The 13,689-nt window shown below is 39.0% G+C and overlaps 2 protein-coding genes across 2 annotated transcripts in view; one reads left to right on the top strand and one right to left on the bottom strand.

Moving 5' to 3' along the window:
• Positions 1–1,513: 1,513 nt before the first annotated feature.
• cpda (carboxypeptidase D, a) overlaps positions 1,514–13,689 on the bottom strand; it is a 36,059-nt gene continuing 23,883 nt past the window's right edge. The window contains exons 14-21 of the mRNA XM_084718160.1: positions 13,039–13,174; positions 12,721–12,867; positions 10,694–10,792; positions 10,535–10,599; positions 10,147–10,278; positions 9,019–9,204; positions 4,791–4,893; positions 1,514–3,003 (exon numbers count right to left, since the gene is read on the bottom strand). Of these exons, the coding sequence (XP_084574286.1) occupies positions 2,777–3,003; positions 4,791–4,893; positions 9,019–9,204; positions 10,147–10,278; positions 10,535–10,599; positions 10,694–10,792; positions 12,721–12,867; positions 13,039–13,174 (1,095 nt within the window). The 3' untranslated portion in view covers positions 1,514–2,776. The remainder of the gene's footprint in view (positions 3,004–4,790; positions 4,894–9,018; positions 9,205–10,146; positions 10,279–10,534; positions 10,600–10,693; positions 10,793–12,720; positions 12,868–13,038; positions 13,175–13,689) is intronic.
• LOC146329230 (uncharacterized protein C22orf31-like) lies at positions 4,962–6,809 on the top strand. Its single transcript, XM_084716640.1, has 2 exons — positions 4,962–5,674; positions 5,796–6,809. The coding sequence occupies exon 2, from the start codon at positions 5,805–5,807 to the stop codon at positions 6,336–6,338; it is 534 nt and encodes a 177-aa protein (XP_084572766.1). The 5' UTR covers positions 4,962–5,674; positions 5,796–5,804; the 3' UTR covers positions 6,339–6,809.

A 13,689-nucleotide genomic window follows, 5' to 3' on the forward strand; every position in this document is an offset into this window, starting at 1 on the left:
TCTCACATCTTTACGGCTGGAAATCACACCAAAACTATCTAGATGGAGAAGTAGCACTACAGGTAAAAGAAAACATCTTTATTTATGACTTTGGCCTGAACTGTCCCTTTAAAGCCACTATGGAAATTGGTCAGTAACCTCTTTTTCAACATCTCTGGCAACTCTCTCAAAGACGACTAACACTGGATATTAAACCTCAAATGAAGCAAGCCATGTTAATGCCACCTCAAGTCCTAGTCTTACTCAACAGTAAGGGTATTGTGATCTCTACTACAGCTGCAACAACTCATCTATTAATTGATTAATCTAATAAGCACCAACTAATTTGATAATGGATTAACTGGTTTGAGTAATTTTTTTTTAAAGAAAAACTGTCAATTATCTGATTCCAGCTTCTTAACTGTGAATATTTTCTGGTGTCTTTACTCTTTTGTGACAATGAACTGAAAATCTTTGGGCTTTCTTCAAAATAAGACATTTGAGGACATCTTTAGGCTTTGGGAAGCGTTGGTAGACATTTGAACATTTTATAGACTAAACAACTAATCGAGAAAACGGTCGACGATGAAAATAACAGTTATTTGCTGCCCTAATCTACACGCCCTATGTTTTATATGTTTGTAAAATATGATTTTCTTTGCACTGGACCTTTAAATCACGTAGAATGGGGTGGCTCTGACATTGATTCGTAGACAGTGATCATTAACGGACGGACAAACTTGGTAGGACTTCTGCACTTCAAAGTATCATTTAGTGGGGGGAATAAACACCAACATATACAAATGAAAACAGGCTCGATTCTCCTGGTTGCGAGAACTTAAAGACACTGTGAGAACAAACAAGAACAGGAAACAGACTGTCAGAAACTTCCCACGTGCAGACAGTTTGAAATCACTCAAACACATATAGTTAAAACAAAAAAGAAAAAAAAAAACGGATACATTCTTTTTATGATTACATCTTCAGAGATTCATAGTTTTTCTTTTCCTGGCCAATGATATGGGACAATCCTTGCTTTCCATTTAGTGCAAGTGACCTCCATGAATACATGAGAGCACACTGCACTTCAAGCATTTCACTGGTAACAGATTCTCCCTGATGCTTTAAAGCGTTTTGAGGTCTCCAACACACGGATGAGAGCAGACACGCGTCACTTCCCCACATTTTGGATGAAAACGTATTTGCACCCATTTTTAGAAAACAGCTTAGACTTTCTTTGAATTGAAAATATTCTTTTATTGGTTAATTGTTTAATTTAGCATAGATATTGTTTTAGCATGACCTGTGTTACTTTAATATGCAAGACGTTTTAAAAGAATGATCGACGATATATCCTATGAGCCCTAGATGTCTTTACATCCACTTTGAATGGATGGTGAATCGCATCAAAACTATCCTTATTTCCACCTTAGAGTTTTGAAATAACCCAAAAATAACATCGATCTGGTTTCAGGCTGGATTTGATTACCAAATCTGTATCCCAATTTTGTAGGATCAAGATCACATCTTCTGGTTTTGAAATATCCAAATTTGAGATTTAATCTTATTTGGATAATTCTAATCTAAATTAAAGGTTCTGAAATTCTGGCCCCAGCAGATCCAATAAGGTACTTGTATGTCAGGAGGTACAACTTCCAGCCACTTGGTGGAGTCGTTCTTCCACTTTGATGGGATTCACCAACCCCCATTTCTTTTTTTTTTTCTTATGTATTGATGCCGATTGTTGATCGGCAAAGACGTAGCGTAACTGTTCACCTGACTGGCCAGAGGGTTTAGGCTCCTAATAACTCAAAAGTGCTGCAGTTTTTTTTTTTTATTTTACACATTTAAACTGGCAAATCAGAATTAGAGCATGTGTTTTCACCCAAAAAGGGGCAGGAGCGAAGTACCCAGAAGGGTTGCTCTCATTTATTGACTAGCAGAAAAAATAGAAAACTACTGATCCCAGGCCTGCCAGCCCAGAGTCATCCGTGCAGAAACAGTGCAACACAGGAACTCAGCAGTCCATTTATCATTATTTCTCTCTTTCCCTACCACCTGAGTATAGGATGGATCAAATCCCAGCATGGACCAAGTCTAATCTAGTCACTATGTCGCCGCTCGCTGTCACTAACTACAGCCCGAGCGGGCCGTAAACTTTACAGAAGCCAAGGCACAGTTATCGGATTCAGTCTCCCAAAGGCTCGGACGCTTCAGTGTGGCAACGCTGTCGTGAATAAAAGATTTCCTAATTCTAGTTTCCTAACTCAAAGAAGTATTGAAAGAAATGCAGGGTGTCAGTGGGGAGATTGTGTGAGATTGAGCACGTCCATTCAGAGTTCATTACACTTCCACTAAATGAGTTTATTTGGACTTATCGGCTGGAACCCCTCAGCCCGGCAGGACAGGCAGTGGTCTTAAAAGAGCACTCTCGCGTGGCTCGGAAAGGAAAAAGCTGTGGGACTCCAAACCTGGACGGATGAGGGCCACAGTGAGCCAAACCTTCATTTCTCTCTCCTTCTCCTTCTTACCTGATCCAGTCAGGTAGAGATGGAGCAGAAAACAAACAAAAACACCAGCAGGATGCTCTACATATTAATTTAGAGTGACTGGGAGTGAGCCCTCAGAACTTGCTGAAATAACAGAACAAAGTGTCTTCATCACTCATGTCTCGGTCACAGAGAGAGACAGAGATGCTGCCTAGAGTTCAACCTGTTCCTCGCTGGCCGAGGGTTAAATTAAAGGGGGTGGATCAAAACAAAATATTGGGCCAACGGCCAAATCAGTGCGAGTCTTTTCAGATTTTATTGGCGTACAGCGTCTCCTCGTCGCTTTCGCTCTCGTCCTGGAACTCGTGGGCGAGCAGCGACTTCTTGGAGCCCATTGAGGTGAGCCGGATCTCATCTTCATAATCGTCTCTGTGCTGCCGCAAGCGGTGGAAGCCGTCCTTCTGACGATTAGACTTGGCGGCACACACACACCAGATGATGCACGCCGTCACCACCAGCGCCGTCATGGAGGCCGCTGCAGGGAGGAAGAGAAATGTACAACTGAGTGGGTCTGCAGACCACATACACAGTTTCTAGCTGGAAGAAAATAAAAAAAAACTCAGCACACTAAACATAAAATTATTTTAATTCTATTTTTTGTCAGCAAATGTTAATGACTAAAATCCGGTGACTTCAGTGTCAAAGACTACATTTCTTAATGTAAACATTTCAACAGTATTTAAAAAAAAACGAGGCTGTTCAGGGCCTGCGAGTCTCAAAGATCACAAGGCTAACATTCAAAAAACATTTCAGAAGAGAGTCCAAGACTAAAATTACTAGAATGAATCACTGTGATGTCATGCAAACAACAACAGTCATTTCTGGTTAGACCAGTCACTCCCAAAGCCTGGGTCAGAACCCACAGGTGGGTCACAGGAGATTTTATTTAAATCCCCAAATAAATAAGACCATCAAGGAAATTCTGCAAATTAAAGATTCATATCTGCTGTATCCCTTTTGTAAATAATTTAAAATGTGTCTATTGTTCTACTGATGAGGGAAAAAAACATGTTAATTCTGTCTAAATGGACTCATTTTGTCTTATTTAGGAAGAAACTGAACTGTTTATCAGTGTTAAAAAGTGAGTCCTCAGAAAAAAGTTTGGGAAACACTGGTTTAGACAACTGGCAGTTAATTTGAATTGCAGAGATATGGAAAGTCTGAAATATTATTTCATTCTGTAATTTTCAGCCATAACTATTAACTTTTCAAGCTGTGTTGGTCTGACCTGTAACGTTTCTGTTGTACTTATTGTTTGTACTGTGTTGTTTTACTAGAGTCCTTGATAAACCAAAGTACACAACAGTGACATCTTGCTGCTGGTAGGACTAACCACTAGTTTTGGGTAAACTCAAGCTGATTTTTTGTTTGTTTTTTAAGTCTGTGGCTCAACAGGTAAATTAAATTATCACCAACATATCATTATGTATTTGAGATGAATCAGATGTACAGACTTTAATATAAATTAAATAAATAATTTAGCAAACAGAAAACATTCAACATGTTACCATTAAATTGTATGTATATGACAAGTTGTGTCATAAGATTTAAAGGTTTTTAGGGACATTACATTTCAAAATGAAACTACAATTTAGATTGTTTCAGCACATGACAGCAGCTGTGATATAAAACAAATTTTCATTTCATTTATTGATTTTAAATAGGGACAGTGCATAATAATGAATATTAAAAAATTAGGCTAATTTCAATCTGTAGTCCTCTGGCCAGGTGATGTTGGATAAACTTCAAATTTCTCAATAGAGCTGCAACAACTTAACGACTATGAATCCATTATTAAATTAATTACCAACTATTCTGATAATCGATTAATTGGTTTGAGTATTTTTTTTTAAGGAAAAGTCAAGTTCTCTGATTCCTGCCTCTCAAAATTGATTTTTTTTTTGTTTCTTTACTCATCTATGACAGTAAATTGAATATCTTTGGGTTGTGGGCAAAATGAGACATTTAAGGATGTCATCCTCCACTTTGGGAAATACTGATCAACATTTTTCACCATCTTCTGACATTTTACAGACCAAAAAACTATTAATCAATTAATCACAAAAATAATCAAGTGATTAAATATGAAAATAATTGTGAAGTTGTATCCCTATTTCACAACAACAGAAAATAAGTAAAACAAGAAACAGAAAAACAAAACTGTACTGTATATATCAGAGGCTTTATTTTTATGTGACCAGATCAAATGATGAATAACCAGTTAGAACTGGTTACAAAAGGCCTTTTTCTTGACACGCCTACCTGCACTGGCCACCACAAACTCTCTGGGCAGGCCGAAGATGCTGTTGTCCATGTCGAACTCGATGACGATGGAGCTTGCAGCTTCATAGGAAGATACCACCACCTGCAACACAGAAGAAAACAGATCTTCAGTGAGCCTTCCTGAAACAGATTTCATTACAGTAACAAAGAAACATTCTTAACATACTGATTCTTTGTCAAACACCAGACTTCAACCCATTTTTGCGTGATCATTTTGGGTGTGGTGGCCTCTGAAAATAAACTGCAAACTTCTGCAGTCAAGACAGAACATATGCTTCTTAAAAGCTGTGGCTCTGATGATAAAGGTTCTTGAAAGCAACACTTGAAAAGTACATTAGTGTGTGCTGGTGACGTACAATTCAAATAAATACTTTTTGTTGTATTTTTCACCAACTTTACTTCTTTTCAACTTAAGCAACACTCAAAATCCAGCAACTAAAAGAAACAACAAGCTTTACCACATCTTTCTGTCCATCGTGGCCGTTTCTCTGAGCAGAGATTAAAGGCCTTCAGCTGTTTGCTGAAGCTCCCTACAGAAGTGAGGCTGTTAGCTACCTAATTAGCAGTCCTCATTTGCAGGTGTGACTGCTTAGTATAATCTGGTGCAGGTTGTCCTTTAAGTCTAAAATAGAATTTGAGGGCTGCCTCATAAGAATCCAAAATTACTCAGTGATCTTCTGAGAGAGAAATTACAGGTCTCTGAGAACAGCTCGACTTTTCTCAAGTGGAAGTCTCTTTAGAGTCGTTTATTTAAGTGCAGCTTAAAAATGTGGAGGTTGGACTCAAAGCTCACGAAACAAGGATTTCAAACCATGTAGTTTCAGGCCTGATGCAATAATGTGTTCTGAAAACACACCCAAAGAGTAAGTTCACGTCTTCATCCTAATTTTGTTCCTTTTTTTTTTTTTTTTTAAATGATCAGTATGGTTTGCTGGTTGTTTTCTGGCAGCATGACACAGAAAGTAATGTCTCTTTCATTTGCAGAGGAATGAAATGTGTGCCTATGGCCTGAGGCAGAGTATTCGCTGTCCTAAGAAATATGGGGAGACAATTAAAGAGAGGAAATACACCCTGACTCCAAGTTGTGGTCTGGACCTCGATTTGGACCATATGTGTGAGCAGAGCAAAGCAGACCCCCAGAAACCCTTGGATGACAGGTATATAAGGAACGCCGCTGTCCTCCCAGATCTCAAACTGCCTTGCAGCGACGGAGCCCTCGTGGCCGACTGCGGCCCGTCGGCCACTCAGCCGGGACCCCTGATGATCCACGGCTTCACAGTGCCGGAGTACCAGCAGACGTATCACTCAGTGGTGGATCCCCTGCTCTTTAGCCTGGGCGGGAAGCTCACAGCCTACAGTCTGCAGCTGGGCCGTCACATTAAGGAACATCTGTTTGAAGAGCTCGCCTACCCCACGCTGCAAGTTTCAGAGCAGCCAGATGGAAAGGTGGAGGTGATGGAGAGATTCTGCATGCTCCGCCCTACACCTTTCATAGACATAGACAGTAACAGAGTGCTGCAGGGATGACGTATTTCTGTAGGCCGAAAGGAAAGAGGAGCATCACAATCTGACTTTTCCACTGGATTTTCACTGGTGCAGGAAATGATCTCTGCAGCCAATAAAAGTTTATGATCCTCAGACGTTTTCTTAACCTTCACAAACGAACACCACCTTTATGATTTTGGGAGCATAAATTCATTCGCCAGAAGTAAAATGCTAAAAACTATCCACACCATGGTCACATGAACTCAATGTTAGCACCACCCTGATGACGTTTAATGTTCCCCACAACCTCTGTAGTCTCACTTGTTACTCGGGCCACAGCTATCGATTATTTTCATTGTTGATTAATTTGTCATTATTTTCTTGATTTATTAATCCTGTCACAATCATGTCACTTGAAAAATAGGCCCAAACATGTGGCACACAGTCTGTGTGACTATTTTAATTATTGATTATTTTAGTCACTGATTCTTTTGTCAGTCGTTTTCTTGATCAATCGATCCATAAAATGGTGAAAAATCAGTGTTTCCCAAAGACGACATCCTCAGGAACTGGAGAATATTCACATTTAAGAGGCTAGAATGGGATCATTTTGACCATTTTTTTAAGTGATTATCAAAATAGTAGACATGTAGAAGCTTTAAAATTCACGAGTGGGGTATTTAGTGGTGTATTTTATGTCACAAAATAAAATCTCTTCAGCTTGTGTTAACCACAGACCTTATTTCAACCCACTGACTGTGAGATGAGGGAACCTGAGGTGCAAATATGTTCACTCATTTCTGGGTTTCAGGACTCATTACTGCAGCTCTCTTTGGGGAATCACAGTAATATGCTCACACACTTTCTATGAAATTAGTGTGTTGTTTTTTTATTTATGTCTCTTGGTACTTTATTCAGACCATTTTCTTTTTTCCTGAAAGGTAATGTAGTAGCTGAATTTACATTTCAATAGTTTATTTAAAAAAAATGATGTCAAATGTTTGACAGTTTGCATTGAAGAGCCTCTTTACATAACACTTAAACAAAATTAAACAATGCAAGAGCTATGAAGGCAAAACCTGTGAATGCTGTATTTTTAATTGGTTTGTATCTGACTGTAAGTGAGTCCAAAGTTCTCCCCAGTATAACAAATCATTTGTTTGAAAGCCAGTCAACCTCGCGGCGCATGTAGTTGTAACTGAGGCAAAGATGATATCTGCTTTTTGACACTTTCATAAAAATCATTACTCAAACCAGACACTGTAAGCTTCTTAATTTACTCAGTCTTACTGTCCCCATTAAACGCCTCTTGTGCTACATCTTCTAAATTTTCTTAGCATTACATTAACATTTTTTAAAGGCGCAGAGAAAAAAAAGAGACAACACATTAAAATTTAAGAAGTATATATACAAAGTTCCTACTAGGGCTGTACGATAAGGTAGAAAAGTCATATTGCAATTATTTTGACTAAATTTGTTACATGTGATAAGATGGGATTTGTGGGAATCATCATTTTTACATTACAATTTTCATTTTTACTGGAAAAAAATATATTGTGATATCATGATGATGTTATATTTGTTGAGGTCTGTACCAAACAAACACATTTTCTTTAATCTGAGAGAAGATTTTTTGCTCAGGTCATTTCTGCAGCATTACAGTTCTTCACTATAATGATGTTTTGTCACATTTTTCTTTTTCTCAAAAAAATGTGGTCCTGGTTCAACTTGGATGTTGCACTTGGTTAGATTGCAGTTTTGATAATATTGTGATTAACTGTGCAGCCCTAGTTCCTACACATTGCACACACTCACATGTTCAGACAAAGTTAGTATTTGATTACTTTTGATGCTATGTATATATTCAATTCAAAGCTATTGCCGCATTTTCTTTCAACCTAATTTGGTCATGGCTGTCTGGATTTGGTTCTGTTATAAGGCACTTGTGGCAGAGCTGCTTTCTTTCGCAGGCTGTGACATACAGGCGTGGAGGCAGCTCTGTGTAGGAGTATGCATTTAGTCACACATCATATTTCTTGCCTTACTTCCGCGTTCTCTCAGTCATGCTCTCATCTTGGCTGCACTGGCTGCCTAACACCATGAAACGCCACCAAATGCCTTGAAAAGTTTTACATTTTAGAAAAAACATTTTAGAAAAAACAATAAGGGCAAATGATCAGCTGTGTTTTATGAGGGGATGTAAAGTAAGACATATGAGAGATGATCAGCTTCACTTCAAGTGTGATTTTGGAGAGGATTGGAACTGAATTAATTAAGTCGATCATTCTAACTACAGGATCATGGATACACATTGATTTGATTGATTTACATTGTGTGAAAACACAACCCTGCTGCATGGCGTTGCCTCTGTTACAATGAGGTATTTACTGTAATCATTACTACACTGATTTCACTCGATTTTTACACAGAATATATAGCTTTACCTGTTTGAGGGCTGTGCAGCTGTGTAGAGAGGAAAAAAATAGACCGGCTGCAAACAAATACATGCAAGGCTTCTGCGGTCAGTGGAGCAGCTTCAGTTGATTATAATCAACATGCTTCTGCTGCAGGCAAGCTGTGCCAGACGTGTCGCACCACATCTGTGTCCCATTTATTTTGCCCGTTAGATTTACTTGTTAGGTTTTATCAACTCGTAGCCATCTTTCCGAGAGCTGGTACATTCCTAGCCCACATAATACTTGGTATGTATATAACTGTGTACCTTTTGACGTTGTTGTTGGTATCCATCAGCAACAGCTTCGATGTTGTGGTTGCCGGGAGCCAGCAGCGCGTGGAAGTAGCCGCCCTCTGAAGTAAAGACCCTCACTCCGCCGTTCAGTACAATGATCGCCCCAACAATAGGCTTCCCACTCTTGTCCCTCACCACGCCACGCACCCCTTTGTGCACCTGGATGGGGGGAGAATGAAAGGAAAATTAAAGGTTGGTTTGGATTTTTTTATGAAGTGGGGCTGTATGAGGCACTTATCCATCGTCCACCTACAGGAGACGGCAGTCTGCAGGCCTCCAGTTTGAAGAAGCAGCTGCAGTGCTTATATAGGAGGCTAAGCAATGTACTGCTGTGGACAGAGTAGCAGCTAAATGTGTTTTAGCCACCCCAAAAAAAAAAATAAATAAATTGGCGGTTATATAAGCCAAATATCATTCTCTCCAAAACAACCAAACTCCACAGGAAAAATCTGTAATTTTACCTCACAGAGGACAGGATTTTCTCATCTACAGCTGCCTTGATACTTTAGTTAGTTTGTGTTATTGTGTGACTTCTGTGATCCTGAACTAACATTTTAAAAAGTCACAATAACACAAACTAACTAACAGATTGAGGCAGTGTTAGACCAACACTGTGAGGTAAAATGACTGATTCTAACAGTGGAGCTTGAGAAAGAGACAGGGATGTGTGTCTCATATTATAGCTAATTCCCTTCAGAAAAGTCTGTCTGACAGCAAGGTAAAGTAGTGAAAATATTCTAAATGTAGCGTACACTAAACTGATATTGTTTGTGCCTAACAGCAGTCCACAGCAGTATATTGCTTAGCTTCCATGCTGGTACTCCTCTCTGCTTCTCCAAACTGGATGCACTCCAACCACCATCTACTGTAGGTAATACACTGACTGTGGATTAGTACCTCATACAAACCCACTTCAAATAATCTGAACTTTCCTTTAAGGGTATATGGTAATTAGAACAATCATTAGTTTAAATAACTTAACATATTTGAAATTGGTTACTAAGGTGCACAAGTCAGTAATTATTATAAATCTATATGCAGCAGTGTTAAAAAGGTCCAGTAAACGTCTCCATGTGGTGCTGATAAAATCTTGCGTCATACCTCCACCAACATGCTGAGGAGAGCCTTCTTGTTCTCGGCCCAGAGCGTGACCAGCTGCTCGGCAGGAGGGAACAAACAGCAGCCAGTATACACTGTGATTTCTGGACAGTGGCCAAAGTCCATACTGAAGTCCTGAGAGGACACGTAGACACAAGATGACTCATGAGACAGTGCTGGCGCAGATGCCCGTTTCTGGCTTTGCTTCACTTCTCATTTGATCTGACAGATATCTCCAAACTAACATTCGGGATCTCTGAACTGTTTCTCAAGAAGTGCGCTACTTCATTTCACTTCATATTTTTATAAAAGACAAGTACTATGCGGTGGCAGCCTGGAGGCCATTTTAACTGCAGTAACTGAACACAGACACGGCAGTGAAGAGACTTGCCTTCATGCTCCCCATGTGACTTTGTCTCTCTGCTGCCCTCATAACGCCATCTGGGATGTTGCCTACTGAGTAACAGAAAAGTTCCATTAACTGTTGACCACGTTCATCTGATTAATGACTGATATTCAACAGCAACATGACGACAATTAAATTACATACTCTGCCCATTATTTGAACATCCAGTGTCCCCGAGGTGCATCTTGGGGTGGTTGTTGGCATAAACACTTGCCAAGTACTTCAATGTTCCCTCATTTTCAACTGGAAAAAAAAGAAATATTAAATAAAACCACACAGCAAAACATATTTCTATTGACAAATGTTTATCAGAAATCAGTGCTGAGATGTTTGCTCTACTCTTTGCAAATTGCTGTTATATAATTCATGTTTATAACTATAAATGAAAAGATGTGAGGAGAAGTACGTCAGTGCTGTGACTGCATTTGTCCACATTTTATGTAACAAAAAGTCTAAGAATCTGAGTATTTGTTTAGACTGAACGCAAATAAGAATTGGTTCTCATTTCAGATCTTTAACACAGACTGTCCACACTGTTATTTGCAAGTGATCAGACCAGATTTATGTCCAGACTAGAGCAACAATTAGTCAGTTAGTTGACTGATTATATTAGATTAATTAATTGAAAAATCAGATAGCAACTATTTTGATGACAAATTAATCTTTTCAGTCATTTTTCAAGCAAAACATTTTCTGGTTCTAGCTTCTTAAAAGGGACAGTTCGCCTCAAAATCAAAAGTACTTATTTTTCTCATGGCCTGTAGTGTTATTCAGACAGTTCTGGTATAAGTTGCAAATTTTTTTTTTTAGTTGCAGTAGATTTTACTGCAGAAAGAAAATAGGTCCTACATGAAACCGGTCACACAACAATTTTTTGGCACTTTGAGGACCACAAGCCGAGTGCCATATAGTTTAAGTATAATGGAGAAGAGGGAGACGTCTCTACAGCCGATATCTCCAAAACTCTGCAACACACACCAAAAAAAAATAAAAATAAAAAATTTAGATGGATAAATAGCACTGCAGGACAGGGGAAAATATGTATTTTTGATTTTGGGGTGAATTGTCTCTCTAAATTAGAAAGCTAGGGCAGTTGTGTGGAAATGACACTTATGTGAGCGGGGTGAACTGTCCCTTTAAATGTAAGGATTTTCTGCTTTTCTTCGCCATTTATGACAATAAATTAAGAGTCTTTGGGTTTTGGACTGTTGGTTGGACAAAAGAATGGAAATTATGAAAATTTTAATGAGCCTTATTCACAATTTTTTTTGACATTTTATAGACTTAATGGTTCATCAATTAATCAAAATGAAATAAAAATGACCTTTAGTTGCAGCTCTAGTCCAGACATCACCAACCTATCTGCATGGGTTGCTGTGGTAACAATGTTTTGCTCAACCACTCTGATGCACTTTTGTCACTCTGGATTTTGACATCACTGTTGTGTGTCAAATTCTGAATGATGCAAAAGACACTTTGAAATAAAATGAAATGTAATTTTGGCATCTCGGTCAGGCTGCCCTACCTGCTCAAATCTGATTTCAATGTCTTGATACAATCTGGATATGCCCCCCCCAAAAAATAACAGATTTAGTCAAGCAGTCCTCTGAACAAGGCCTAAAGCCCCAACAGTGTGGGAATTTTTGGACACATGAACAACAGCAATTATCTACTGTAACTATTTTTTTTTATCAATTGTAGGGGTAAAAAACATATTTGTCCTGAGGGTGGCACTAGAGGAAAAGGCTCTAGTGTCTTTCAAATCAGTCTGTGTCATGGCAATCAGAAGATTAGATTGTGATGTTCCTTGAATGTATGTGGAAGATTTGGCCCGATGGTGGTGCTTTAGTCGCCAAAAACATGGGGATTCATTTATCCGCAGGCCACCACGAATATCCATACAAACTGGTCACAAATTGTTAATAATAACAACACATTTTCTCTGGACTTGTGCTGAAAATGCGTCACCATCCTCGGGCACCAGGGACCCCTAAAGGGTGTGATCTTACATGTGTGCAGTCGTAAAAGTAGTTTCATTTCAAACACTCTAAATAAACTGATTTTAAAACCTTAAAATAAGTAAATATACTTTACATTATATAACCAAACAAGGCAGATTCTTTTTTTTTTTTAGGTAAGAATTCAAACAAAAAGCTGTTTTGTGTCGTTACCAGACTGGACAGGTTTGTCATAAGGGTAGGTAGCAACAAGCGAGCCTCCATCGAGGGCCACAGACAGAGTGTAGGTCTTGTCTAGAATCAAGTCCATCATGGCTCTGGTCTCTGGTTGGGTCTCCACCACACGCTGAGATGCATTGCCTGAAAAACAAAAGCCAATGGTGGACAAGAAATGGAGCTGTCAGATCATGTCTAACCTTTTATCTCAAGCACTTTTTAGTTTCACAGCAAATCTTGAAAATTGTAGATTGAATTGTCTTCTTTTGTCTCTGTCTCAGTTTGCACACACACGCACAAATCCACACAACTGACCGAAGAAGTCTGTGTCCAGATCTTTGCCATGAGCATTGGTCAGGCCCTGAGTGGAGGTGCACTGCTTCTCAACAGCCTGCTCCCGTCCATCTGGGTTGATGGAGGGCACAATGACAATGCGGGTCTCATTGATCAGCTGGGGGAGGGAAATGGAGAAGGAACGATTACGGTCATGTTGCTGTATTTACCGAGACTGGTTCCTTCCGGTCAAAACAAAATTACAGTACAGAGTGAACCCAATCCCAGATCTGAAAGAGCGCAGATCTCTCAGAGAAAGAACAAAGAATTTTGTATATGTAGGCTGATTACATTAAAGTTTTTATTCAACCAAGTAAATCCTGTTGAGATCAACAATCTCTTTTTCAAGCAAAACCTGGCCAAGATGGCAGCATAGGAAAGGTTACAAACAACAACCAGAACCCAAATAAAAACATACATTGACATGTCAGCTAGGGCTGGCACTAGCGACTGTTTTAATCATCGATTAATCTGTTGATTATTTTCTCAATTAATTGGCAAGTTCTTTGGTTTATAAAATGTCAGACACTTCATCTTGGGCTTTGGACAACAGATCACAATTTATCACAATTTTCTAAGTGTCTTGTCTGGTCCACAACCTAAAGATACTGAGTTTACTGATATAAAGTAGAA

The sequence above is a fragment of the Lutjanus erythropterus genome, chromosome 4, assembly GCF_056507025.1.
Source record: "Lutjanus erythropterus isolate fLutEry1 chromosome 4, fLutEry1.hap2, whole genome shotgun sequence".
In the NCBI taxonomy this organism is placed as follows: Eukaryota; Metazoa; Chordata; class Actinopteri; order Lutjaniformes; family Lutjanidae; genus Lutjanus; species Lutjanus erythropterus.